The sequence below is a fragment of the Salvelinus sp. IW2-2015 genome, linkage group LG7 (assembly GCF_002910315.2).
Source record: "Salvelinus sp. IW2-2015 linkage group LG7, ASM291031v2, whole genome shotgun sequence".
NCBI classification, from domain to species: domain Eukaryota; kingdom Metazoa; phylum Chordata; class Actinopteri; order Salmoniformes; family Salmonidae; genus Salvelinus; species Salvelinus sp. IW2-2015.
Window position 1 is genome coordinate 23,505,683 of NC_036847.1, and position 27,568 is coordinate 23,533,250.

General features: G+C 42.9%; 3 protein-coding genes across 11 annotated transcripts in view; all 3 read right to left on the bottom strand.

Moving 5' to 3' along the window:
- Positions 1 to 231: 231 nt before the first annotated feature.
- On the bottom strand, positions 232 to 19,264 carry LOC111966628 (matrix remodeling-associated protein 8). The gene is made up of 10 exons (XM_023991447.3): positions 19,105 to 19,264; positions 12,542 to 12,568; positions 12,077 to 12,382; positions 11,833 to 11,934; positions 11,223 to 11,723; positions 6,438 to 6,602; positions 4,597 to 4,627; positions 4,392 to 4,471; positions 3,777 to 3,830; positions 232 to 3,644 (listed from the first exon to the last, which is right to left on the bottom strand). Exons 1-10 carry the CDS (start codon positions 19,121 to 19,123, stop codon positions 3,619 to 3,621), a joined length of 1,311 nt encoding a protein of 436 aa, XP_023847215.1. The 5' UTR covers positions 19,124 to 19,264; the 3' UTR covers positions 232 to 3,618.
- Positions 19,265 to 19,659: 395 nt separating this feature from the next.
- LOC111966951 (small ribosomal subunit protein mS38) lies at positions 19,660 to 21,639 on the bottom strand. Its single transcript, XM_070444549.1, has 3 exons — positions 21,149 to 21,639; positions 20,592 to 21,042; positions 19,660 to 20,386 (listed from the first exon to the last, which is right to left on the bottom strand). The coding sequence occupies exons 2-3, from the start codon at positions 20,676 to 20,678 to the stop codon at positions 20,180 to 20,182; spliced, it is 294 nt and encodes a 97-aa protein (XP_070300650.1). The 5' UTR covers positions 20,679 to 21,042; positions 21,149 to 21,639; the 3' UTR covers positions 19,660 to 20,179.
- Positions 21,640 to 23,158: 1,519 nt separating this feature from the next.
- The window catches only part of LOC111966629 (rap1 GTPase-activating protein 1-like), a 112,672-nt gene continuing 108,262 nt past the window's right edge, over positions 23,159 to 27,568 (bottom strand). For 8 of the 9 annotated variants that reach the window (XM_023991456.3, XM_023991452.3, XM_023991453.3 and 5 more), the window contains 4 exons: positions 26,453 to 26,591; positions 26,228 to 26,339; positions 25,831 to 25,910; positions 23,159 to 25,213 (listed from right to left, as the gene is read on the bottom strand). In XM_023991456.3, coding sequence (XP_023847224.1) covers positions 25,115 to 25,213; positions 25,831 to 25,910; positions 26,228 to 26,339; positions 26,453 to 26,591 — 430 coding nt within the window. In that variant the 3' untranslated portion in view covers positions 23,159 to 25,114. The remainder of the gene's footprint in view (positions 25,214 to 25,830; positions 25,911 to 26,227; positions 26,340 to 26,452; positions 26,592 to 27,568) is intronic. The other variant, XM_023991451.3, reaches the window with a different exon arrangement.

The following is a 27,568-nucleotide window of genomic DNA, read 5'->3' on the forward strand; positions in this document are numbered from 1 at the left end:
TAGAATGAACGTGGCATGTTTCTAACCTATGCTAACAAATACCTGTGGCCATTTTATTTTATTTTTTGAATTATTTTCAAGAAACCCAAATCATTTCCTAATATTTATTTATTGCGAGGCTCTTTCTTGAATAAAATCTAATTTGACCAATATTTTTCTTCATATTCAGTGTACCAGTATACCACTTTGTACACATTGTAATGACATCAAGTATGGATCAAAACACTATGGTTTGTTTTTAACCTTTATTAGAGGGGAAAGAATGGACCAACAACATGCAACTGCATAGATAGGTTGCTTGTATGTAAAATCCAAATTGAAATATTTTCAGGACTCCATCCAATTGCAATAGTTGAATTCATCTTTTAAACACCAGTCTCAACGTTAACAGTGAAGAGGCGACTCCAGGATGCTGGCCTTCTAGGCAGAGTTGGAAAGAAAAAGCCATATCTGACTGGCCAATAAAAATAAAATATTAAGATGGGCAAAAGAACACAGACACTGGACAGAAGAACTCTGCCTAGAAGGCCAGCATCCCGGAGTCGCCGTTGACGTTGAGACTGGTGTTTTGTGGGTACTATTTAATAAAACTCCAGGTTGAGGACATGTGAAGTGTCTGTTTCTCAAACTAGACACTCTAATGTACATGTCCTCTTGCTCAGGTGTGCACCGGGGCCTCCCACTCATCTTTCTATTCTGGTTAGAGCCAGTTTGCGGTGTTCTGTGAAGGGAGTAGTACACAGCGTTGTACAAGATCTTCAGTTTCTTGGCAGTTTCTCGCATGGAATAGCCTTCATTTCTCAGAACAAGAATAGACTGACGAGTTTCAGAAGAAAGTTATTTGTTTCTGGCCATTTTGAGGCTGTAATCGAACCCACAAATGCTGACGCTCCAGGAACTCAACTAGTCTAAAGAAGGCCAGTTTTATTGCTTCTTTAATCAGCACAACTGTTTTTAGCTGTGCTAACATAATTGCAAAAGGGTTTTCTAATGATCAATTAGCCTTTTAAAATGATGAACTTGGATTAGCCTTCACAACATGCCATTGGAACACAGGAGTGATGTTTGCTGAAAATGGGCCTCTGTACGCCTATGTAGATATTCCACAAAAAATCTGCCATTTCCAGCTACAATAGTCACTAACAACATTAACAATGTCTACACTGTATTTCTGATCAATTTGATGTTATTTTAATGGACAAACAAATGTGCTTTTCTTTCAAAACAAGGACGTTTCTAAGTGACCCCAAACTTTTGAATGGTAGTGTACAGTCGTGGCCAAAAGTTTTGAGAATGACACAAATATTAATTTTCACGAAGTCTGCTGCCTCAGTTTGTATGATGGCAATTTGCATATACTCCAGAATGTTATGAAGAGTGATCAGATGAATTGCAATTAATTGCAAAGTCCCTCTTTGTCATGCAAATGACTGAATCCCAAAACAACATTTCCACTGCATTTCAGCCCTGCCACAAAAGGACCAGCTGACATCATGTCAGTGATTCTCTCGTTAACACAGGTGTGAGTGTTGACAAGGACAAGGCTGGAGATCACTCTGTCATGCTGATTGAGTTCGAATAACAGACTGGAAGTTTCAAAAGGAGGGTGGTGCTTGGAATCATTGTTCTTCCTCTGTCAGCCATGGTTACCTGCAAGGAATCACATGCCGTCATCATTGCTTTGCACAAAAAGGGCTTCACAGGCAAGGATATTGCTGCCAGTAAGATTGCACCTAAATCAACCATTTATCGGATCATCAAGAACTTCAAGGAGAGCGGTTCAATTGTTGTGAAGAAGGCTTCAGGGCGCCCAAGAAAGTCCAGCAAGCGCCAGGACCGTCTCCTAAAGTTGATTCAGCTGCGGGATCGGGGCACCACCAGTACAGAGCTTGCTCAGGAATGACAGCAAGCAGGTGTGAGGGCATCTGCACGCACAGTGAGGCGAAGACTTTTGGAGGATGGCCTGGTGTCAAGAAGGGCAACAAAGACGCCACTTCTCTCCAGGAAAAACATCAGGGACAGACTGATATTCTGCAAAATGTACAGGGATTGGACTGCTGAGGACTGGGGTAAAGTCATTTTCTCTGATGAATCCCCTTTCCAATTGTTTGGGGCATTCGGAAAAAAGCTTGTCCAGAGAAGACAAGGTGAGCGCTACCATCAGTCTTGTGTCATGCCAACAGTAAAGCATCCTGAGACAACTCATGTGTGGGGTTACTTCTCAGCCAAAGGAGTGGGCTCACTCACAATTTTGCCTAAGAACACAGCCATGAATAAAGAATGGTACCAACACATCCTCCGAGAGCAACTTCTCCCAACCATCCAGGAACAGTTTGGTGACGAACAATGCCTTTTCCAGCATGATGGAGCACCTTGCCATAAGGCAAAAGTGATAACTAAGTGGCTCGGGGAACAAAACATCGATATTTTGGGTCCGTGGCCAGGAAACTCCCCAGACCTTAATTCCATTGAGAACTTGTGTTCAATCCTCAAGAGGCAGGTGGACAAACCAAAACCCACAAATTCTGACAAACTCCAAGCATTGATTATACAAGAATGGGCTGCCATCAGCCAGGATGTGGCCCAGAAGTCAATTGACAGCATGCCAGAGCGGATTGCAGAGGTCTTGAAAAAGAAGGGTCAACACTGCAAATATTGACTCTTTGCATCAACTTCATGTAACTGTCAATAAAAGCCTTTGACACTTATTAAATGGTTGTAATTATACTTCAGCATTCCATAGTAACATCTGACAAAAATATCTAAAGATACTGGAGCAGAAAACTTTGTGGAAATTAATATTTGTGTCATTCTCAAAACTTTTGGCCACAACTGTACATTCTCAACAACCACATCTGGATGTATTGATTCTGTTTAAGGCTTGATTTCCTGAGGTTTATTACATGTATAGCCTTTCTTTGTGGTCCATGATCATCAATCGCATGAACTTGGTAAGAATACCATTATAACAGGTATAACGGCTTAATACAGATTTCTAAGCAAGTTATGAACTAATAATTAACAGCATAGCTATAAAATACTTATGACCCTTTACAAACCCTTTACAGACAGAATGAATGTTACTAGTATATTACTAGTAAATTACAGGTTTGTGCAAATATTTTAATAAACATTCTCAACTAATTCTGAGCTTGCTGAGCTCTGAAATCAGAAAACAGAACATGACAGTTTTCCCACATACATTTAAAGACAACATGCTTTCTGAAAATGAAGTCATATAGTGATAGAAAGTATTTTGTTATGTACAAAAAGACAACGAATGTTGTATAGCACCCACTGGTTGTTTTTTGTAATATAAAATACTTGACATCAAATATCTGTGTAGTACAATACAAAATTGAAGACATGTTTAGCCATATTGAAATAACAGCAGATCAGAATACAGAATACACAAGTATGAAATTATAAAATAAAATATTAAAAACTGGCGCAGCAACAGAAATGTTTTGGTAAGAGTGTTTGGTAAGGGGTGTCTATAAAAAGAGACAGAGTCCTTTCCTGTCCTTTTTGAATTCCACCATTCTAATCCCTTATTTCCTCTTCCTAGTCATGTATGTCTGCTCTGGAGCCGCCAGCGGCATATCAGCTCTCTCTGTCTCATATCCACAACTTTCCATCCATTTCTAGAGAGAGAGAGATGGAGGAGGGAAGAATAAGTGGTAGGAAAGAAATGAGAAGTGACATTAGCAAAAATCAACGGCATTAAATGAGACATGCAATTTTTGTTTTGAACCCCTGCTGTCACATACACTGACCTTTATTGCAGCCTTTAGACATATCTCTCTCTTTCAGTAGGTTGTTTTTGTAGTCTAAGGATAGAAAGTGCAAAAAGGTGGGTCATTAAATTCGCCATGTCATGATGTACCATACCGTATGAGATCTGTGTAGCGGCAGCCATTATTGAGTCACCCTGTCCAAACTCTCTAGTTTATATGAGGTACTGTCACGTTCCTGACCTGTTTTCTCTTGTTTTGTATGTCTTTATTGGTCAGGGCGTGAGTGTTGGGTGGGCAGTCTATGTTTTCTACTTCTATGTTGGGTTTTGTGTTCGGCCTGGTATGATTCTCAATTAGAGACAGGTGTGTATCGTTTGTCTCTGATTGAGAGTCATACTAAGGCAGCCAGGGTTTCACTGGTGTTTTGTGGGTGTTTGTTTCCTGTGTTAGCGTTTGGGCCACACAGGACTGTTGCAGGTTAGTCACGTTTGTTGTTTTGTTAATTTGTTAGTGTTTGTTGGTTTGTCATTAAAATCATGAATACCTCCTACTCCGCATCTTGGTCCGATCCATGCTCCTCCTCGTCTGAGGAGGAGAACGACATTGACAGCCGTTACAGGTACAGTACGGCCTACAGCAGCATGGGAACCTTACCTGAATTCAGGTATTCCTGGGTGCAGACTTTCAGCTCTGTGGCATCCAATGCGATGTCATCGTAGCCAGTCACATGACTCCTGTTTACCAGTAAGAGAGGGAGGTGGTTAGTGGTAACAGTTCAGTGAGAGTTCAGCTCCACCTTAAAATGAGTCATGTTCTCGTTATCAAGTGTGACCATCCACCATACTAAATCAGTTCTGACCGTTCGGATCTGCGCAGGTCGTACTCCAGCCCTAAAACAAGATTAAACATACTTTAATCACACCATTACAGACCAATCACACACAGAGCCATTTAACTGATTTAAATATGAAATTGAGGACATTCATACAAATATAAAGTTTGGTTGTGTGTGATAGAGAAGAGTCACGAAGAGATACATACAGTTGAAGTCGGAAGTTTACATACACCTTAGCCAAATACATTTAAACTCAGTTTTTCACAATTCCTGATATTTAATTAAAGTAAAAATTCGCTGTCTTAGGTCAGTTAGGATCACCACTTTATTTTAAGAATGTGAAATGTCAGAATAATAGTGGAGAGAATTGTTTATTTCAGCTTTTATTTCTTTCATCACATTCCCAGTTGGTCAGAAGTTTACATACACTCAATTAGTATTTGGTAGCATTGCCTTTAAATTGTTTAACTTCGGTCAAACATTTCAGGAAGCCTTCCACAAGCTTTCCACAATAAGTTGGGTGAATTTTGGCCCATTCCTCCTGACAGAGCTGCTGTAATTGAGTCAGGTGTGTAGGCCTCCATTGCTCGCACACGCTTTTTCAGTTCTGCCCACAAATGTTCTATAGGATTGAGGTCAGGGCTTTGTGATGGCCACTCCAATACCCTGACTTTGTTGTCCTTAAGCCACTTTGCCACAACTTTGGAAGTATGCTTGGGATCATTGTCCATTTGGAAGGCCCATTTACGACCAAGCTTTAACTCCCTGACTGATGTCTTGAGATGTTGCTTCAATATATCCACATAATTTCCCTTCCTCATAAAGCCATCTATTTTGTGAAGTGCACCAGTCCCCCCTGCAGCAAAGCACCCCCACAACATGATGCTGCCACCCCCGTCCTTCACGGTTGGGATGGTGTTCTTGGGCTTGCAAGCCTCCCCCTTTTTCCTCCAAACATAACGATGGTCATTATGGCCAAACAGTTCTATTTTTGATTCATCAGACCAGAGGATATTACTCCAGAAAGAACGCTCTTGTCTCCATGTGCAGTTGCAAACTGTAGTCTGGCTTTTTTATGGGGGTTTTGGAGCAGTGGCTTCTTCCTTGCTGAGAGACCTTTCAGATTATGTCGATATAGGACTCATTTTACTGTGGATATAGATACTTTTGTACCTGTTTCCTCCAGCATCTTCACAAGGTCCTTTGATGTTGATCTGGGATTGATTTGCACTTTTCGCACCAAAGTACGTTAATCTCTATGAGACAGAATGCGTCTCCTTCCTGAGCGGTATGACGGCTGCGTGGTCCCATGGAGTTTATACTTGCATACTATTGTTTTTACATATGAACGTGGTACCTTCAGGCGTTTGGAAATTGCTCCCAAGGATGAACCAAACTTGTGGAGGTCTACAATTGTTTTTCTGAGGTCTTGGCTGATTTCTTTTGATTTTCCCATGATGTCAAGCAAAGAGGCACTGAGTTTGAAGGTAGGCCTTGAAATACATCCACAGGTACACCTCCAATTGACTCAAATGATATCAATTAGCCTATCAGAAGCTTCTAAAGCCATTACATAATTTTCTGTAATTTTCCAAGCTGTTTAAAGGCACAGTCAACTTAGTGTATGTAAACTTCTGGCCCACTGGAATTGTGATACAATGAATTATAAGTGAAATGATCTGTCTGTAAACAATTGTTGGGAAAATTACTTGTGTCATGCACAAAGTAGATGTCCTAACCGACTTGCCAAAACAGTAGTTTGTTAACAAGAAATTTGTGGAGTGGTTGAAAAATGAGTTTTAATGACTCCAACCTAAGTGTATGTAAACTTCCGACTTCAACTGTGGAAGACACACACACATTACCTCTCTTTCTGCGTCGTCGGGTAAGCACAATGACGATTGTTATGATGAAGGCTAGGAGGAGGAAGGTAGCCAGGAAGTAGCCCATCTGCTGGAAGAAGTGCCCTGGGTGCTCAGGGAGGATGACATTGACTACCCGTGGTCTCTCAAGTTCAACCACCTCAGGGCCTGAAGGTAGAAGGACAACACAGTGGATTCATCCGTCCACTAATAACACTCAATACTTTATAAACACAGTCTGGTGGTTCAACGTACATTGTCTTGTTCACATTTTCTTGTATCCATACTCAGTGAAATTAAAATGTAATTCAAAAGATTTATCTTAATGACAGTTAAAATTATTATATGTAATGCTATATGTCATTTATATTGTATTTTGAAGGACAATTACACCTGTATGTTATTTCTGCTTCAGTTAAAAACAATTGTGCTTATTTTAGGTTGGTTTTCATTTCTCTCAGGGAGTGTAAGGTAGAGAGCGTGAGGTAAGGAAGAGCAGCTTTATGTCAAAACACTTTTCAGCTGTAATGAGTTCCAGACCTGATGCAATGCAGCTGCTATTTTTCTCCTTAAAATAGAAATACAGATTAACCAAGAAAGGAAAGGGAGAAAAGGAAGGTGGGAGGGGAGAGGGGAGGAATTCTGTTGTGTGCAGACAAGTCTGTCTGAATGAGTTTTCCAGTTATTTACTTCTTCTCATAAACACAGTCAACCTTTTGCACAGTATGGAAAAATAAATCCTAGCCGTTGCCATCTCTCTCAGTCCCTGAAACTCCACCAGTCTGACTGGTCAGTGTGAGCAGACATATGACAACACTCACCTCACAGTCATCAAGCCCTCTGCAACACAAACACAACTTCTGCCAGTTTTCAGGCAGAGTTGTGCAATACACCAAAATATCAGACAGAGAGAGGGGGGAGGGAGAGGGATTTGTTAATTGTGAAAGCCATATGATTTAATAGATAAAAAGAGCTATTTCAGATTGGCATATACAAGTGTTTCTTCCCACACTGAGGTGTTTCTTCCACTGGCTAGAATCTGCTCAAACCCTCTGCACACAATAATATGTCATCCATCCATACTTTTCCATTAGACAATAACAGTTACTGCACCATAACCCTCAATCAGCATGCCACTGTTATCAAACAGGTCTCGCTCTCACCTGCTGGGGTGAGAACAGAAATGATAGTCATTGGGGATGATGATGGTGGAGACCAAACTTGGGACCTGTTAGATAACTCAACACAACCAAAATAGTAGTGATTTCCATCACCTTGGGGCATTTCTCTAGTTTAAATCTATTGTCCTTGCCCAAAGCGCAGGTTTGTCATGACTAGCCGGAGGAAAGGTACGAGGTTGAGGCAGGCTTCAAATAAGAAATGATTTGAGGACAGGTACCACTCCTGGGTGGATCTTGCAAACCGCACCAGTCTTACAGAACAAATTGTAGTCAATTAATCTAATTTAACACTTCCCAATGGGCATCAAGGTTGCTAATTATCTCTTGTCTGTTTGGAATTATGTTAATATGCACAAAACCGCAGTGTCACGATCAAGGTCAACTATCTCTGGAGAACAATTCGTCAAGCCTCAGTTCTCTCTCCGTGTCTCAGCTGTTGACTGTTTCATTTCCGCTGACAGATAAGATGAGAACGTATACGCAGAAACACAGTGTGGCGTGCCATGCAGACTGCAGGGGTCACACAGGGTGTGGTTTTAGTCTTGTTGAAACAATGTGGTTAATTTGCAGCCAATGAGCTGAGGGAAGACACAGTTACACGCTGTTACTGACTTATGCACGTTCTGGTGGTCACAACAGAACTGAGCTCTACCTCAGCTTGCCATAAATGATTACAGTGTAACAAAAGAGGGGGGTAATGACTTCTGCAATTATAGAGGAGTGTAGAGGTCTGTAAGCGCAGATAAGAGTTGGCTGGAGTTAACAAAGGAAAGGGCACAACTAAGTAGGAGAAAAGTCAAGATAAAATGAAAGACCTCAAGCCATGTATGCATTGATCCATGTGAATGTCTTCCCTGCATACTTTACAATGCTGTTAAATGGGTCAACCTATCTTAAAAGGGTGAAGCAGGATCCAAATCAAACACAGAACCCCCCCAACTATTCCCTTTTATGTCCCAGCTGGCCCAGATGCTGAACAGATGTAGCACACTTCCTTCTGCTGCTGATAAACACGCCACAAGCAGAGGGCCAGAGAGAAGGAGAGAGACTAGAGATGAAGTGGGTAGGGATATACTACTGTTCTGTAAAGATAGGCTACTGAAGAGAGTCTGGGAAAGATTAGGGATGGATGGAAATGTACAGAATGGTTACCTGGAGGAAAATGGAGAGGGTCATGCTTTTTACATTTTAGTCAAGGGGAGGGTTTAGTATTTTTTAAATCTAGTCCAGGGGAGGGTCATGTAGTCTGTAATTGATGACATTTAAACATTTCTCAGTGTTTTAGAATGAGTTGCTCATTAGGATATATATCAATGTGTGCCTGATGCCGCATCTCATCTCTGGGGAATATCAAGTGTGCCTATAGGCTATTTAGTGTGGTCGCTATCAAATTATCCACAGCCTATAGGCTATAGGCTATGAAGTACATGTTCGGAGAAGCACAAAGCAAAGTTATATTYCTAAGATAGCTTCTGGGATGGTTTAAATTAAACTAGGCTGCATTATGTACTGCAATGGATATTCCAACCATGAGCGCCGGCCTGCTCTACTCTTGCTGATCAAACCTTTTTTTGTGCTGCCTAACCAATGCTGTGCTGTGTAGGCCTACAGTGGCAGTACAGGAGGAGAGTCCAAAAATTATTCAGAAAATAGTTTTTGATTAGGCCTAGTCCAAAAAATGCAATATCTTGCACAAGGACCGGCCTATAGCCTATGCTCTTTAAATAGCCTACCTCCTTGTCAGTGAAAGGCTGTTAAGTTAAGACCAGGATCCGAATTAAGGGGTATGAGAGGGTATACCATAGGCCTACCTTTTATTAAAGACAATGGCAAAAAAGCACAGGCCTAAACCCTCGTTAGCTTACGATTTTGAAGAAAATAAAACGGATCTGATTATAAAGTGATATATAACAGTGCTTTGGTCCGTGATTATTTATGCTAGAAACAAGCTGTAAAATACCCGGATGCATATGGGAATATCATTGTTTAGTTTCTTCATTCAGAGATAGAGCTATAACCCTCTATAGCCGAGGAGACAAAAAATGTACTTTGTTTGGGAAGTAATCTAATTCTGTCACTATCAATTGATTTAGCTATTCACTTTCTGTACCATAAAAGATGTTTAAATCCAGACATCTTTTAGGGAAACACTAGTGACCTTCTCTCATTATGTTAACCCACGGAAGARGAGTAGCCAGCAGTTAAAGCATCCATTTCTCTGCATCAGGTAGGTCTAACTTTTGAAAGCACATGCTCAGATTCATAAAGATGTCACAGATGTAATTATTTGCAAACAGAGACAGTTTTTTGCAAACAAGACAGACTGATTTGGCATTGGATAAATATGATAAGATGAACACATAGGCCTATCACTCTGTCCATTACTAGCCTGTCATTTCATTAATTTGTGTGGTATTAAAAATATTGTGTCAAATTACATAGAATTGCATGAAATGTTTATAAAAGGATATTTTTTTCTCAAATACGATGAAAGAACAACATTCTGGCCTGCAGCCCTGTGTGCTATCAAAATTCTTGCGTTGCCATGTAATGCTTACAGGATGAAGAACAGTTTCTAAAAAGGCATATCTAAGGATCTGGTCTGTCCAAAAAGGGAGGGTAAATGGTAGGCATGTTCTCTGCTATCCACTTTATGTTTAAAAAAATTCAAGCGCTCAGGGAGGGTTTTGGTCAAATATATTTTGCTGAAGGGAGGGCCATCCATTTTCATTTCAGACAGGTCAGATTTTCTCCATGTAACCCTTACTATAAATAACGTTCACTCCCTAATGAAACTAAAAGAGACTAACAGAGAAATCCCAATGCACCAGATGCAAAGCTTAACCATGCTCCCTCTTTCCCCTGGAGTCTGGCTTTACTGCTCCTGTCTGACTCTGTGGAGCTAAAATGGTGAACTAAGCCATTGCTCAACTGTGGAAAAAGGTCTCCAATGAAAATGAGAGCACTTCCGTTATGGCCAATTAGTGGCCTTCCAGACAGACTTTTTCAGACAGGCTGCCTGCTGTCCAACATCACAGTCAGATTCCCCTTTCTCCACACTCCAAAACTCTCAGTTCTCTCTCGCTCTGTCTCCCTCTATGACGTTTTTTCTGCGGCCAAATGCATTATTTCATTCTTTTTTTCTCGCTCCCTTTTTCTCAGTCTGTTTCTTTTGTTGCTTCTTTCAACCATTCCTTCATTCCCTCTTTCTCTCTCCCTTCCTCTCGTGCAGACAGGGAAAAGGTTTGAGGAGAGATCTGCCACAAAGATGCACTGACTTAACCAACCAAAAATGCCTATACGTAAAAATGACCCATAAATACATCCCAGGAACAGTGTTCTCAGACTACAAAAACCTCTGAAAAGACAGACACACACMAATCAGATTAGGGAAAGCGAAACGCAGAGAAGATGTGAAAAAGAGATTATAGAGAGAAGATAGAATTAATTATAGTTGAAAAGAGAAAGAGAAAAGAGAAAGTGCTTTCAAAGAACAGAACTGTAGTTTCATTCTTACTTTGTTATGTTCTAATGAAGATTTCAAAAGGTTCACATTTCCCATCAGAGAAGCAATTCCTAAAATAAAGGGTAATGCTGAGTCTCTTACTTGGGTCATCATTGGGGAGTCTGTGGGGGATAGCAAGGACAGTCGGGACAGCAGGGGCAACAGGGGCAGCAGTGAGGACCGGAGGAGGTGGGGGCAGTGAAGGCCCCACCATGAGCCTGAAGATGCGTCTCTCGTGCAGGCCGCAGTAGTGGTGGTGCAGGTGACAGGAGTACAGGCCCTTGTCGACAGGCTGGAGATTAGAGATGGTCAGAGAGAAATCCCCTACAGAGAAGGCATCCTCAGAGACACTCATCTTGTCCACAGGGAAGAGTGGTCCATACTGCCGGCGCTCTCCAGAGGCGTAAAGGTCCACCATGCGGTCAGCTCCATCAGGTCTCACCCCAGGTGGCTGCCAGTCCCAGTGGGCTACCTGCTGCTGGTCCTCCTGCTGGCCCTCCATCCACAGGGGCCGYCTGTTCACACAAGGCAACACCACAGAGCTGCCCAGCAACACCACAAACACTGTCTTGTCCCCGTCCCAGTAACGCTTCTCCTTACGGACTGAGACAGGACAGGTTGAAATGTGTTATCAAAATAAGCGAAACAAATAGTGCCAATACACATAATTACTTAGAGTATTACTATTCAGAAATGTATTGAGGGTAGTCACCTGACTTGGTGGTGTTGAGCTGTATCTTGATGGACTGGTGAAGCTGGCAGTAGTGGTGATGCAGATTACAACTATAAACACCTCGATCAGCTGTTCCTACATCTGGAAGAATAACATACATTACAAGTACATTTCTAGATTCCAAGAATTCGTGTAATATTAATGTCGTCCAGCATGAAATTACTGAATATTTTATGGAGTGTTCACAGTCATAAGCATACAATAGACCACAGGCCCAACTCACTGTTGATGACGAGGGAGAAGTTCCCGTCAGTGAAGGCAGTTTTGGGGATGGTTATGCGGCCCTTGTTGAACCCATTGTAGACTCTCTCTTTGACGCCAGCAGACATGTCCAGTATCCTTTCCACAGAGTACTCTGGTGTGCTCCGGAACAGGTCCCAGTGGACCACCCTCTGGCGATCCTTCAGCCGGTCCCGGGTCCATATCATGCGGGAGCTGTGGCAGGGCAGCACGGCCTGGGTCCCGGCTGGGAAGGTGATGTTACGGGCCTCCACCACCACATCTAACTTGCTGCTGCTCTGGCCCCACGCTAATGCAATACACACACATGGGACGTATTAGTAAACTTGGCAAAGACCTAAAACCCCATAAATCACACACTACAAATCAAAGCCGCAAACACATGCATAAATGTTTTGAATGCAATAAAATGAGTTATACAATTAAGTCATATTTTATGAGGACTTACCACTGGGCAGGAAGAAGACAGAAGAAACTGAAACAAATAATAGAAAATGCAACTGAGTCATCATAGCTATCTGAACAATAGCTATCTGTCTGGCAGGGTTTGACCTGAGCTGACCCCTGACTTCTGGTCATGATGCTGTTGTTGTGAACGGATAGCTAATACAGTAGCCAGGACTGACTGGTATTACAGCTGGGTAACTGAGACAACTGGGTGGAGGGATAGAGAAAAATAGGCCAACAGAAAACCAAGAAGAATATGTAAGAATGAAGCAGGGAGGAGTAATTTAAATAAAAGGGAGTGTCAGCACCAAAGGCACAATAAAGACCATGATTGTTTTCATTAAAATACTGTATATGCCTGAATTTTGTGAAATAAGTAAGCGAGCTGTACAGTACCAGTCAAAAGTTTGGACACACCTACTCATTCAAGTTTTATTTTCTTCTACATTGTAGAGTAATAGTGAAGACATCAACACTATGAAATAACACACATGGAATCATGTAGTAACCAAAAAAGTGTTAAACAAATCAAAATACATTTTATATTTGAGATTCTTCAAAGTAGCCACCCTTTGCCTTGATGACAGCTTTGCACACTCTTGGCATTCTCTCAACCAGCTTCATTAGGTAGTCTCCTGGAATGCATTTTAATTAACATGTGTGCCTTGTTAAAAGTTAATTTGTGGAATTTCTTTCCTGTGTTGTGACAAGGTAGGAGTAGTATACAGTAGATAGCCCTATTTGGTAAAATACAAAGTCCATATTATGGCAAGAACAGCTCAAATAAGCAAAGAGAAATAACATTCTGTCATTACTTTAAGATATGGTCAGTCAATTCGTACAATTTCAAGAACTTTGAAATGTTCTTTAAGTGCAGTCGTAAAAATCATCAAGCGCTATGATGAAACTGGCTCTGATGACGACTGCCACAGGAAAGGAAGACCCAGTTACCTCTGCCGCAGAGGATAAGTTCATTAGAGTTACCAGCCTCAGATTGCAGCCCAAATAAGAGTTCAAGTAACAGACACGTCTCAACATCAACTGTTCAGAGGAGACTGCGTGAATCAAGCTTTCATGGTCAAATTTCTGCAAAGAAACCACTACTAAAGGACACCAATAATAAGAAGAGACTTGCTTGGGCCAAGAAACACAAGCAATGGACATTAGACCGGTGGAAATCTGTCCTTTGGTCTGATGAGTCCAAATTTGAGATTTTGGGTTCCAACCGCCGTGTCTTTGTGAGATGCAGAGTAGGTGAACGAATGATCTCCACATGTGTAGTTCCCACCGGGAAGCATGGAAGAGGAGGTGTGAGGGTGTGGGGGTGCTTTGCTGGTGACATTGTCAGTGATTTATTTAGAATTCAAGGCAACCACTGTCACACCCTGATCAGTTTTACCTGTCTTTGTGCTTGTCTCCACCCCCCTCCAGGTGTTTCCCATTTGCCCCATTATCCCCTGTGTATTTATACCTGTGTTCTCTGTTGTCTGTTGCCAGTTGGTCTTGTCTCATCAAGCCTACCAGCGTTTTTCCCCTACTCCTGTTTTCGCTCTAGTCCCTGTTTTCCCGGTTTTGACCATTCTGCCTGCCATGACCCTGAGCCTGCCTGCCGTTCTGTACATTGTGACACTGCCCTGGATTACTGACCTCTGCCTGCCCTGAGCCTGGCTGCCGTTCTGTACCTTTCGGACTCTGATCTGGATTACTGACCTCTGCCTGCCCTTGACCTGTCATTTGCCTGTCCCCTGTTTTGTAATGCACTTTTGTTACTTCGAAATGTCTGCATCTGGGTCTTATCCTGAGGTCTGATAGTACGAACTGGCCATGACTGACTCAGCAGACCCGCAACACTATCTCCTCCCAAGGACCCACCATTGGGAGACACAATGAGTTACTTCGAGGTCTTCTGGATGGATTTCAGACCTTGGCAGAGCGCCATGACTGTGCCTTGAATACATTGCTGGAGCAATTCTGCAGATTATCAGTGAGGCAGCCGGCCACGACAGTAGCCTTCCAGCCCCCCAGTAACACCGCTGTCAGCAGTGCATCTCTCCAGAACACCCCGGCTTCCCGAGAACCCGCTTACATCCTCCGAAATGCTTTGCTGGAGGGTCAGGAACCTGTCGGGCGTTTCTCTCCCAGTGTTCCCTCATCTTCGAGCTGCARCACCCTGGCTTCCCCCTGTCAGTACTCACCTCTCCCAAGGTCCCGTTCACGTGGTCCCCAGCTGCTGACCGGGCGTTCCTGGACCTAAAGCACCGCTTCACCACAGCTCCCATATTGATCGATCCGGACTCATCCCATCAGTTCGTGGTGGAGGTCGACGCTTCGGATGTCAGAATGGGGGCCGTCCTGTCCCAGCGTTCTGCCCTAGACCTTAAGCTGCATCCCTGTGCCTTCTTCTCCCATCGCCTTAATGCCATGGAGAGGAATTATGATGTGGGGAACAAAGAACTACTCGCGGTGAAGATGGCCTTGGAGGAGTGGAAAAACTGGTTAGAGGGGGCGGAACTTCCATTCATAGTGTGGACGGATCACAAGAACCTGGAATATCTCCACACCGCCAACTGTCTCAACTCCAGGCAAGCTCGACGGGCACTGTCTTTCACCCGGTTCAACTTCACCATCTCATACCGCCCGGGGTCTAAGAATGTTAAGCCTGACGCTCTTTCACGCCGCTATTGCCCCGCTTCTACACCCTCGGGCCCGGGGTGGGGGGGCCCAGCTAACCCGGATGTTTCTCCCAGACGCTGCCCACTCCCCGGTCTTGGAATGGGCTCATTCCTCCAGGCTTGCCTGCCACCCTGGCTCCTGTCGAACCCTGGCCTTTGTGCAACAATGCTTTTGGTGGCCCACCATGGTTTCGGACGATTCTGAGTTCGTCGCCGCCTGCACCGTCTGTGCTCAGAACARAGCTCTTCGGCATGCTCCGGCTGGCCTCCTTCAACCTCTTCCTGTCCCTCACCGTCTCTGGTCACATATATCCCTGGACTTGTCACTGGTCTCCCTCCGTCTGAAGGAAAACACCACTATCCTCACGGTGGTGGACAGGTTCTCCAAAGCCGCCATTTCATTCCCCTCCCCAAGCTACCTTCTGCCAAGGAGACGGCCCAGCTCATGGTGCAGCACGTCTTCCGGATCCATGGACTTCCGGTTGAAATGGTTTCCGACCGTGGTCCTCAGTTCTCGTCCCGGTTCTGGAAGGCGTTCTGCACATTGGGTCATCGGCCAGCCTGTCTTCCGGGTTTCATCCCAAATCCAACGGCCACTCGGAGCGTGCCAATCAGGACTTGGAGCCTCATCTCGGCCAAACCCACCACCTGGAGCCAGCAACTCGTGTGGGTGGAGTACCCCCGGAACACCCTTCCCTGCTTGGCCACTGGGCTCTCTCCCTTCGAGCGCTCCGTGGGTTATCAGCCCCTGCTCTTCCCAGAGCAAGAGGAAGAGGTCAACATACCCTCTGCAAAGATGTTCGTCCGGCGCTGTTGGCGTACCTGGAAGAGTGCTCGGTCGGCTCTTCTCAATACCATCTCCAGTTATCGTCGACCCCGGCTACCCACTATCATCTTGGGCAGAGGGTATGGCTCTCCCCTCGGGATCTGCCCTTCCGGGTAGAGTCCCGCAAACTTTCCCCCCATTTTATTGGCCCTTTCCCCATCTCCAAGATTATTAGCCCCTCTACTGTTTGTCTTCTGTTGCCCCATATCCTCCGTATACATCCCCCTTTTCATGTTCTAAGATTAAACCTATGTCTCACAGCCCTTTGTTTCCTGTTTCCAGGCCCATCCCTCTCCCCCGTCTCACCGACGGCTAACCGACATACACGGTGAGGCGCCTCCTGAAGGTACGGCCGTGGGGCAGGGGATCCCAGTACCTGGTTGACTGGGAGGGTTATGGCCCGGAGGAGAGGTGCTGGGTCCCCGCTAGGAACATCCTGGACCCAGCCCTCATCACTGAGTTCCATCGCCGGCACCCCGGTCAACCAGGTATACGCCCAGGTAGGACGCCAGGGGGCATCCCTAGAGGGGGGGTACTGTCACACCCTGATCTGTTTCATCTGTCTTTGTGTTTGTCTCTGCCCCCCTCCAGGTGTCGCCCATTTGCCTCATTATCCCCTGTGTATCAAAGCATTCTGCAGCAATACGCCATTCCATCTGGTTTGCACTTAGTGGGACTATCATCTGTTTTTCAACAGGACAATGACCCAACACACCTCAAGGCTGTGTAAAGGCTATTTGACTAAGAAGGAGAGTGATGGAGTGCTGCATCAGATGACCTGGCCTTCACAATCAGTTGACCTCAACCCAATTGAGATGGTTTGGGATGAGTTGAACTGCAGAGTGAAGGAAAAGCAGCCAACAAGTGCTCAGCATATGTGGGAACTCCTTCAAGACCGTTGGAAAAGCATTCCAGGTGAAGCTGGTTGAGAGAACGCCAAGAGTGTGCAAAGCTGTAATCAAGAATCAAGGCAAAGGGTGGCTACTTTGAGGAATATAAAATATATTTATAAAATATATTTGTTTAACACTTTTTGGGTTACTACATGATTCCATATGTGTTATTTCATAGTGTTGATGTCTTCACTATTATTCTACAATGTAGAAAATAGTACAAATAAAGAAAAACTCTTCAATGAGTAGGTGTGTCCAAACTTTTGACTGGTACTGTATATACTTCTCTACATGTGTGTTTTAACTCTCTTGGGACTGAAGGATTCCCTGTTGCAAGTCTTCTTTTTCTAACCCAGATTTTCACTAAGTGCTATTACATGTGCTGTTTACCTAAGGGCCAGCAGCAGCAGTGAGATGTATACAGCCCAGACAGCACACAGAGGATTTATTCATTCCCCTGATAACCTCTTTCAAGGCCAAGGTCCTGGGGGGTAACACAAAGTGACCACTGCCACCACCCAGCACTACAGCTGGCTGCCTATTACATAGGTCATATATGCCTATTGTAATACCAGTGTATGTTAGCTATTCTTGTCAAGTCACATAGGTTTAGCAGGCAGGCTTATGTTGTGTTTAAATTAACGCCATACAAATGGATCATAATGGTTTTGAGTAGGCCTACAGTATTCTGTTTTGAAGGGGTAGTTGTGGGGTTTATGAGAGACAGTAGAGACCAGGTGCTTGTCTCTATGGACATTGAAATAACATTATTTATTTCAAAGGATCGTTCTGGATTAAAATTACTATCATCCACTTCTGACACTTTAATGCTGATGTTTTATATAACTAGACGATACCTAGAAGAGGCAAGATGTCTCATCTATATGATCAACATGTCTATGCATGTCAATGAGTGAAAAAGTGTGTCAGAGTTTGAGTGACTGCAGTCGGAGGGTTTTGTACAATGAGCTCATAATAGTCCAATACTGAGTATGCCACTGTACTTGCATGTGAGAGCCTACTGGAAAATGGTGGCGTGAGCAGCACTGAAGAGTAGAAAGTATTCTGTCGACAGAGAAGAAACTGTGTCTAAAACCCTATCATTTTCTCCTTGATCTCTGATGCAGTAGCTGACTGACTCAGGCAGCCAAATGAACACTTAAAGACTTAACTACATGCTACTGTGGATTGCCATGTTTAATGACTGCAACTTTCACAATAACYTAAATATTAAGGTGAATCCCTATTGTGTTTTATATTCAATGTTCAGTTTTAACATTTATTAATTCACGAGGCCACAGGCAAAAATCATGCACATGGTTTCCTCTCCTACGAATTTTTGCAACCACCACGATACTGGTAAATCATTCAACTGTGAACATATTATCACGCTAATGCATTTTTTTTACAAGAATTCATGAAGAAATTACTTTTTTTCACAGTTCATATAAGACATTGTTATTCGCTAGGAGTCTAAGGCCCCTAAATGTTTTTTTGGAGTGGTAATCCCCTTCCCCTGTATCTCGAGTAACTTCAGCTCATTTATGGTGAGACACTCATTACTGACACATATAATGACAGGCTGCAGGGATTGTGCTGACTCTCCTACTCTGACCGCAGTTAACTCAAAACACATCGGAGTAAACCCATAAGAAAAGCACCCACACACCACCAGATAACTGAGGCAGACATGATGACATTTTTTTTGTGTTTACCTCATTTACACAATGCCTGTCCCGGATAAATTAACATTTGTTCAATTCAGTCTATTTGATTTTTATACACTACTCTATCACTGATCGGTCAAAATGATACGCATTCACTTCATAAGTAGATMAAAAAAAWAAAWAATTAACAAGGTGGTCAAGATTGTAATTATGATTGTTTTCGGCTTACACCATAAAAGTAAGGTGATGGAGATCATCACCTATAGCTACTTTTTTTCACATTGTACAACAAACTTTTAATTGTCAAACAGAACAAAATACCAATGGAGAACAAATGTTCGACTAACCACAGTACAAGAAACACCCCCTTAACTGTGTATAACATCTTAGAAATGCATTTATTAAAGCTTTACCATCTTCCCTGGCATTGAATCTTTAAAATGGTTTGCATAGCCTACTTCTCAAAGCTTTGTTCTTGTTTTAGTAAAAACATAGTTGGAACTTACTTAGAAACAACCGCCACATGTCTTCCAGTCTTTCTCCTACAACTCTTACTCAAAAAATGGGATAAAAGTAGGTAGGTTACAACACAGTGTTTTGCGCATCAATGGATAGAGGACAGCAACACCTGAAGAAAGTTCATCAACCAGTAACAACAAAACTGCAGAAGTCTCCAGAGTCTAAACCAGCTGTGTATGTCCCTCCTCCGCTTGCCTGTGAAACCCTACACCTTCCTGGCACTGCTACTGAGTGAGAACATCTTTGAAAGTGATCACTTCTTCTGACCTAATATCACAGCTTACCAGAATAGTTTTATAACTTTGTCACTGACTGAACAACAATAGACTATTTCAGCTGAACATCTTTGAGACTGCCAAGTTCACAATGTTCAATGAAACAAAGGTTGTACAATACTGCCACCCACTGTTTGACTTWGGAAACTGCATAGGAGAAGGTATTAAATAACAGCCTATTCTAAGAAGGTATGAACATACTGGTATGATATATAAGATATAAGATAAGTAGAGTGAATARTCAGGATGTGAAAAAAAWMTTTTTTTTTTTTTTTTTCACCTACTTGCAACAACCATCACACTTAACAGGAGAGGGCAGAACACAACTGGAAAATGTCCACATCACTAATGTCTTATTTCAAGTAGCAGAGAGAGCAGGTTGATGAGAAGCATGTGATTCCTGTCAGTCAGTAGCGTGCCAGAAGAGTACAGACGTTCAGTCTGTACTCTTCAATCTCTCTGAGACGTTGGATTGTTTGTTGAAGATCCTCTGTGTATTCTATCCCTCTGGGGATTTCTTCAGTCCGCTCAGTACCAGATCCTCTGTGTATTCCATCCCTCTGGGGATTTCTTCAGTCCAGCTCGCATCCAGATCCTCTGTGTATTCCTATCCCTCTGGGGATTTCTTCAGTCCAGCTCGCATCCAGATCCTCTGTGTATTCCATCCCTCTGGGGATTTCTTCAGTCCAGCTCGCATCCAGATCCTCTGTGTATCTATCCCTCTGGGATTTCTTCAGTCCAGCTCGCATCCAGATCCTCTGTGTATTCTATCCCTCTGGGGATTTCTTCAGTCCAGCTCGCATCCAGATCCTCTGTGTATTCCATCCCTCTGGGATTCTTCAGTCCAGCTCGCATCCAGATCCTCTGTGTATTCCATCCCTCTGGGGATTTCTTCAGTCCAGCTCGCATCCAGATCCTCTGTGTATTCCATCCCTGGGGATTTCTTCAGTCCAGCTCGCATCCAGATCCTCTGAAGATCCATCTCAAAGTGTTTCTGGATACAAGGACACAGTCACTGTTAGAGATCTCATAATGGCTATAATAATACAGTAAACAGGTCTGTTCATAATATGTTGAATGCGTTGGGAACATTATTACTGAGGGAAACTTAGAGAGCTGTGCAGTTAAGAGTTCATACTCATAACAATAACAACTAAGAGCACAACATTCTTCCTCCCATCTCCAGCCAAAACACTGACCTGATTCTTTTCCCTCCTGCCATCCAACACTCTCCTCCTCGGGAACTTGGTGCGTTTCAGCAGCTTCTTGTACTTGTGCCTGTTCATCTTCCGCCGCCGGATCTCCAGCACGTTCTTACAGCGGAGATTCTGAGCTACTTAGTTACTGAGCCTTCACCCTCCTCCAGGAGAGGGCCTCTTAATTAACGGGGGCAGTGCCTTGGTGTCCTCCAGTGGCAGAGGAGCCACTAGAAGGGGAGGGAGTAGTGCAGGTAGAGCCAGCTCTTATGTGGGGACACTGATGGATTACGAGGGATGAGGAACTCTTCCAGCTCTGGCTCCAGTGTTGGGGAGGCTGTGTGTTGTCTGCTGCTGTCTCATAGTGTTTGGGTTTTACATATAGAGAAGAGCAACGAGTAGGAAAGACAGGCAGAAAAGAATCACTCAATGACTGTCCTGGAGTCTAGTGCACCTGAGCATTGAATGAGAATAAACAGAATTGTATTAATTTACTGTTTTCAAGTGATAGTGCCACATTTTAGGTTAGCTATAGATCTGACATGTCTTGACACACTTACCAGTTCCTCTGCAAAGCAGACTTAGGTGAGGGGCCACCCTTGAGATAAACATATCTATGACTATTCAAGTGAAGTCATCAGGAATGAATGAGTGAGTATGTTGTTCCAGCTCTTTGGTCTTGGCCATGGTGGAGAGTTTGGAATCTGATTGATTGATTGCTTCTGTGGATAGGTGTCTTTTATACAGGTAAGAAACTGAGATTAGGAGCACTCCCTTTAAGAGTGTGCTCCTAATCTCAGCTCGTTACCTGTATGAAAGACACCTGGGAGCCAGAAATCTTTCTGATTGAGAGGGGGTCAAATACTTATTTCCCTCATTAAAATGCAAATCAATTTATAACATTTTTGACATGCGTTTTTCTGGATTTTTTTGTTGATATTCTGTCTCTCACTGTTCAAATAAACCTACCATTAAAATTACAGACTGATCATTTCATTGTCAGTGGGCAAACGAACAAAATCAGCAGGGGATCAAATACTTTTTTCCCTCACTGTACCTATTTACTCTATTGCAAAAGTGATATTGAATTGTGTTTGGTTGCCAACACAATCAAACATCAACATTTGAAGGAGATGCATATTCTGCTTGGATAGTTCCATCTGTGCCACTGACTTAGTCTGGCTTTAATTCCAGTTTGTCCACAAATCAATCATTGATATGTTGGATTCACATCTCCATCTCAACCAAAAACGTTAGTTCAAGAATATGACTAAATCAAATCAAACTTTAAATGCACTTTAAACAAAGTTTTATTTGATTTAGTCCTATTCTTTAACTTATATTTTTGGTTTAGATGTGAATCCAACATATTAATTATTAACTTGTAGATTCAATTTGAAATCAACAAAGCTTAAAACCCTAGGCCTATATGTATTGTCTATTTTTAGGTGAATCCTGGGTTGAATTGAAACAATAACTGTTAATGACATCTCATAAGCTATATAGACGTAAAAAGTATTAATGATGATATACAGTATGTTTCATAAAGTATGGTAACATTTGATTTGCTCTGTTAAACACATACATTGAAATTACTTTAATAGCAACAGTTAATCTATAACAATTTTAAGTAGAGACCTCTCAATAATCATTCTCACCATAGCACATTGGTAGTAGTCAGTGGTAAATATCTAAAGCTAAGCAGGGGATTAGTTAAAACCAAGGTTGAGAGACCAAAGGTGTAGCTGTATATAGATCAATTCTCCTGTAGGAGGTGCTGCCCAGCCTACTGACATTGTTTCAAAGGTACAAATTCAACATATTTTATACAAGGTTTGTCTATGCAGAAAATTGGTTACCATGATGACATAATCCTGGGGTTTAAATTTCATAGATTCATGTCACGATACGTTTACAAATTACGTTGAAACAATGTTGATGGTGCCGTGGGAAGGGACATTTAGTTTAGTTTTCCTATGTAAATCTGTGGCTTTGCTGTACAGGCAACAGCAAGCATGATGCACTCACTCACTACATCAAACTCTGCAAGACGTAATGCATCTGTCGCAGTCATTTTCACACATTGATACCATTCCTCGCCCCCTTGATGATAAGTTACTGACTCAATAATTAGGCCGTGGCTACGAATACAGAGTTTTCGCTCACGCACCGCCGCTACGGAAACCTTTTTCTCAAAGCTAAGAATCCGGATCACGTTCTGCGCATGTGTTATTTTACGCACACTACGTAACTACTGCTCACACTCCACCTCTCTTTACGTTTCTATCTTTACTCACCCTCTTCTGAACCATGATGATGTAGCCTATCTTTCTGAACAGCTGAAATTAAAATCCCTGTGGCGATTTGAAGGAACATTCATTATTATGCTGCTCTGGTCCATGTGGCACAGTTATAGCATGTAMGAGGAGAGGAGTAGAGGAGTAGAGGAGCCTCCACTTCTAGAGGGCTCTACTTTTAGAGACTGGTGGTGGTTATCCACATCAAATAACTTATTTATGGGACATTCCTTCAATGGTTTCATTCAGTACAGAGAAAACGATAAAGAGGTATACAGTAGGCTACACACGATTTATTGTTTAACTGTCACAAGTGTTATGATGGCTTGTGGAAGCCTGTTGTAGTTAGGATAAACCTTGGGAGGAAATACCAAATGATGAATTGCATCGTTCTTTAAGTCATCTCTAAACAGGGATCTAGGGCAAGAGGTGAATGTGTACAGTAGCATTATTCACAAACTATAGATATAAGAATGAAATAATATCCAAAAGGCAATTGAATATAAAAGCTATCAGGGCAATTTTAGTTAGATAGACATATACAGTATCTGTTCAATCAATGCCTGTTCTACATTCAGCCTTTTTTGTTCTATGTTGCCATTTTTCACACATAAGGCAACCACAAGTTACTTTATAGTTTGCTTTTTACCTTTTATTGAGCAGACAGTGTGGGCTAGTTTTTGTTTATTTTAAAACTTATTTTCAAATTGTACATGAAAGCTAAGGGCACCAGTAATAAAAACATGGCACACAATGTGAAAATGTGGCCGTACTCAATAGAATAAACAGGGTTGTATGTATAATGTATAACTAACTGTATGACACAATCATGATTTCCACTTAAAGAAATGTAATTGTTGGGCTACAGTAGATCTGGCATGTAGTGTCATCTGAGGTTCTATGGTGGGTAGGACTATACTCTATATAACAGGCACAAACTGAAGTATTCATCTCTGTACATTATCAATCTATCAACAGCCTAAGAATTTTTATAAAACAGTGAAATATACTGTATAATAATAGGCAAACAGTGGTGCCCCATCTCATCCCCAAATAAAACCAAATAAATAAATACAAACATGTTTTTCTTCGACGGTACTGATGGCAACACTTAAGCTGCAGGATTTGTTATGTAGAGTACTGTAGATCGGCAGACAAGCTGATTGGATGGACTAAAACAGTAGATTATCAAATACAGTTATSAATTACCCTTGTAGTCATCAACACATTTCTACATACCTGACCTCAGTAACCTGCTTGATACACAACATAACAGAGAGCTGTTTCTGAGGACAGAAAGAACAAAGCTAAAATTGCCTGTTAGCTTACAATGATACAAATGTATGGTGGTTCACAATAATAAATAGGTACCAGTTAGCAATGAGCATCCTGTGTGCAAAAACAGTGTGGAACATAAAACAGAACTTCCCCATATACATGTAATCTGAAACCACGCATTGTCCAATTACTGGCTGCTTCTGGCCATGTTGATAATTGTAGAAATGAATAATGAAGGTATAGAAAAACTGTGTTTGAAAGGTTTAAGGCTATGTCCATTCTTTCTTGTTACATATCTATCTTCATTTTCATTTACAGTATGAGCAGGTGAGGCTTGAAGTACATTGTATATTGTGACGACAATATCCCAGCTATTGTATATTGAGAAGAAAATATTCACTGTCAAAGCAACTGTTTGGCTGTACAGTTAAAGCTATGGCTAATAGACAAATTACAATCACTTTACCTGTAAAATCACTAACACATTCAACTGTATTCAACATAACCTACAATTCAAAAATCACACATATTTGTTGTTGGATATTTGGTATTTGGAATGAAATCGGTTCAATTAATAGATTTTTTCAGGCAGTGCTACTGTCACTATACTGTACAATCCATGTGACTATACCAACATGCCCCTCCCAAAGTCTCTGGCAGAGTTCAATGTCGCTGTAGCTACCGTGTGATCCACGTGTCTACATACAGTAGGCGTCAACAAAACTGAACCAAAGGTACCATTTGTTCACTGAGACAAATAAACCTATTTACACAAAACCAGGCRGAAGATGTGTATACAGACAGAGAGGCGAGGGAGTGAGCAGAACGACACGACACTGTRCAAAAGTTGGCCCCTCTGTGTTTGACTTCCTCTCCTGGTATGAGACGCCACCACCAACCACACCGCCGGGGCTTCTGGGAAGGGGTGGTCTGGCCTCACTGACCAGCAGACTATCCAGGGTCCACCTCCTCATCCTCATCGTCGTCCTTGGTTACGGCGAAAGCCTGTGCTCGTCTCATCTCCCAGAAGGATGGTGTCTTATGGGAATGCTTTAGGGACAGGAGACACAAGACAAGACTCTTACTTAAAGTTGACATGACAAAACGAGATGCAAATGAGGCTACAGTATTATAAGTGGATAAGCAGGGCAGGATTTGTGTGTTCTTTTGAGGAGTTCTAAAACACTTATGAGGAAATACATGTCCAGTAGTTACAGTATATACTGTATAATGGAGTCCACCGCTTTCTAAATCATTCATCCATTATAGAACCCCATTCGGAGAGAGACAGATGGACACAGGAAATAAGATGCAGATGGACACCCAGGAAATAACCAGGCTAACAGTTCTGGACAGGAAGGGTACACAGACAGAGATGCATAGAGAGCAAGAAGGAGTTACACAACAACTACAACAGTTATCACATGACCACAGTAATGAGAATACAGCAGCAGCAGAAGTACAACATCTGAAAACATCTGAAGTTACAATAYCAATGTTCACTTAATAGAATAGAATAAGAATTCATGCAAAGGCAGAGAGCACACATCTATTTACAGTGAGCAAGGAATTTCAAACTGTACAATCTGAACTATTGTATTAGACAGAGGAACAGCTGTAGACCCCTAGCCCTTTGAGGACTAGACCCAGTATGGATGATGTCTCACCGATGAGGACTGACTATCTTTTGGCCGGTCCAGTTTAATGCGGATCTCTGACCCTTTACCCCCATCAAGTTGACCAGGACCTGGATAATAAAACACATGACCTCAACAGTTATGATCCTGGACCAGGTTGTACTGGGAGAAATGTACAGTATATGGCCTTCTCTGACTCAATACGCCTATAAATCAGACATATCTACATCATCAAACTGCCAAAGGTTGTATTTATTTTGGTATGACCTTTGTTTAACCAACCCCCTTTTACAATAACAACCTGGCAAGCAACAGTAACTGACTTCTAGACTCATATGTACCTTATGCCCTCTTTTGTGTACGTCTACATTCTCCCCCTAGCTCCCTAGCCTCCTAGCCTCCTAGCCCCCCAGGCTTCCCTTCTCACCTGGCGAGCTGCCTCGGCTGGTGGTGCTTGTGCTGCTCATACTGTCCTCTAGCCATGTGCTGTAGGTTAACGAGTCCTGCTTGTGCGGCGTCCCCGATGATGACAGGCTCTCCTGGGGAACACACACGGGCAAAAGGTTAGAAGCATGGGCAAAACACGCACACACACACATACACACACAACGCAGGCATGCACCTACACACACACACAAGCACACACACTCACCATGCCAGTGTCATAGTCCTCCGTGGCCTCTGTCTCGTTCTCCTCCACCACACTGGCGAAGCTGCTGTCATTGGAGGAGGAGCGGGAAAGGTCGTGACCCTCAGGGATAGACTGAGCCCTGTTGTTACAAAGAGCAAAACTACATCCTGAGTCAGTCAGCCATCCACAATGTGACAGGACCATGCCTGCATTAAAAGTCCACCAATAGAACCAGACACTGTCACACATACACTGTCTGGAGTAGAAGACGTACATATTGTAGGATACTTGGGGGGGTACCTAAATCACATTGTCCTAGTGATGTTGAACTTGACAGTGCACTACTCATGTTGATATGATGTAACGGCAGATTTCCTCCACTTTGTAGCAGGGATCGGACCAAGACGCAGCGTAGTTAGTGTCCATGTTTTAATAATAAACAACTGGACAAGACACAATACAAAAATAACAAAAGTGAATCTAACCGAAACAGTCCTATCTGGTGCAATGAACACAAAGACAGAAGACAACCCCCCACAAAACCCAACACAAAACAGGCTACCTAAATATGGTTCCCAATCAGAGACAATGACAAACACCTGCCTCTGATTGAGAACCATATTAGGCCAAACAACAAACCCAACATAGAAACACAACATATAGATAACCCACCCAACTCACGCCCTGACCACACTAAAACAAAGACAAATCAGAGGAAAATAAAGGTCAGAACGTGACAGTACCGCCCCCCCCCCCCCCCCCCCAAGGTGCGGGACTCCGGCCCGCAAAACCTGAACCTATAGGGGAGGTCTGGGTGGGCAATCTGTCCGCGGTGGCGGCACTCTGGCGCTGGACGAGTGGACCCACTCCACATTGTCCTTTGTCCACCTCCTTAGCGTCCTTTGAGTGGGCGACCCCTCGCCGCGACCTTGGCCTGGACACCTAATAAAGGGCCCCACTGGACTGAGGAGCGCCTCTGGACTGAGGGGCGCCTCAGGACTGAGGAAACTCCTCCGGACTGAGGGACAGCTCCGGACTGAGGGGCAGCTCATGACTGAGAGGTAGCTCATGACTGAGAGGGTAGCTCAATGACTGAGGGGAGCTCATGACTGAGGCGTTGATCTCTCTCTTTGGGTT

Coding starts and splice junctions, on each gene's coding strand:
- LOC111966951 (XM_070444549.1), bottom strand. CDS start 20,678: ATGAACAGGCACAAGTACAAGAAGCTGCTGAAACGCACCAAGTTCCCG. Junction 20,387..20,591: donor GCAGGAGGGAAAAGAATCAG/GTCAGTGTTTTG, acceptor CCTTGTATCCAG/AAACACTTTGAGATGGATCT.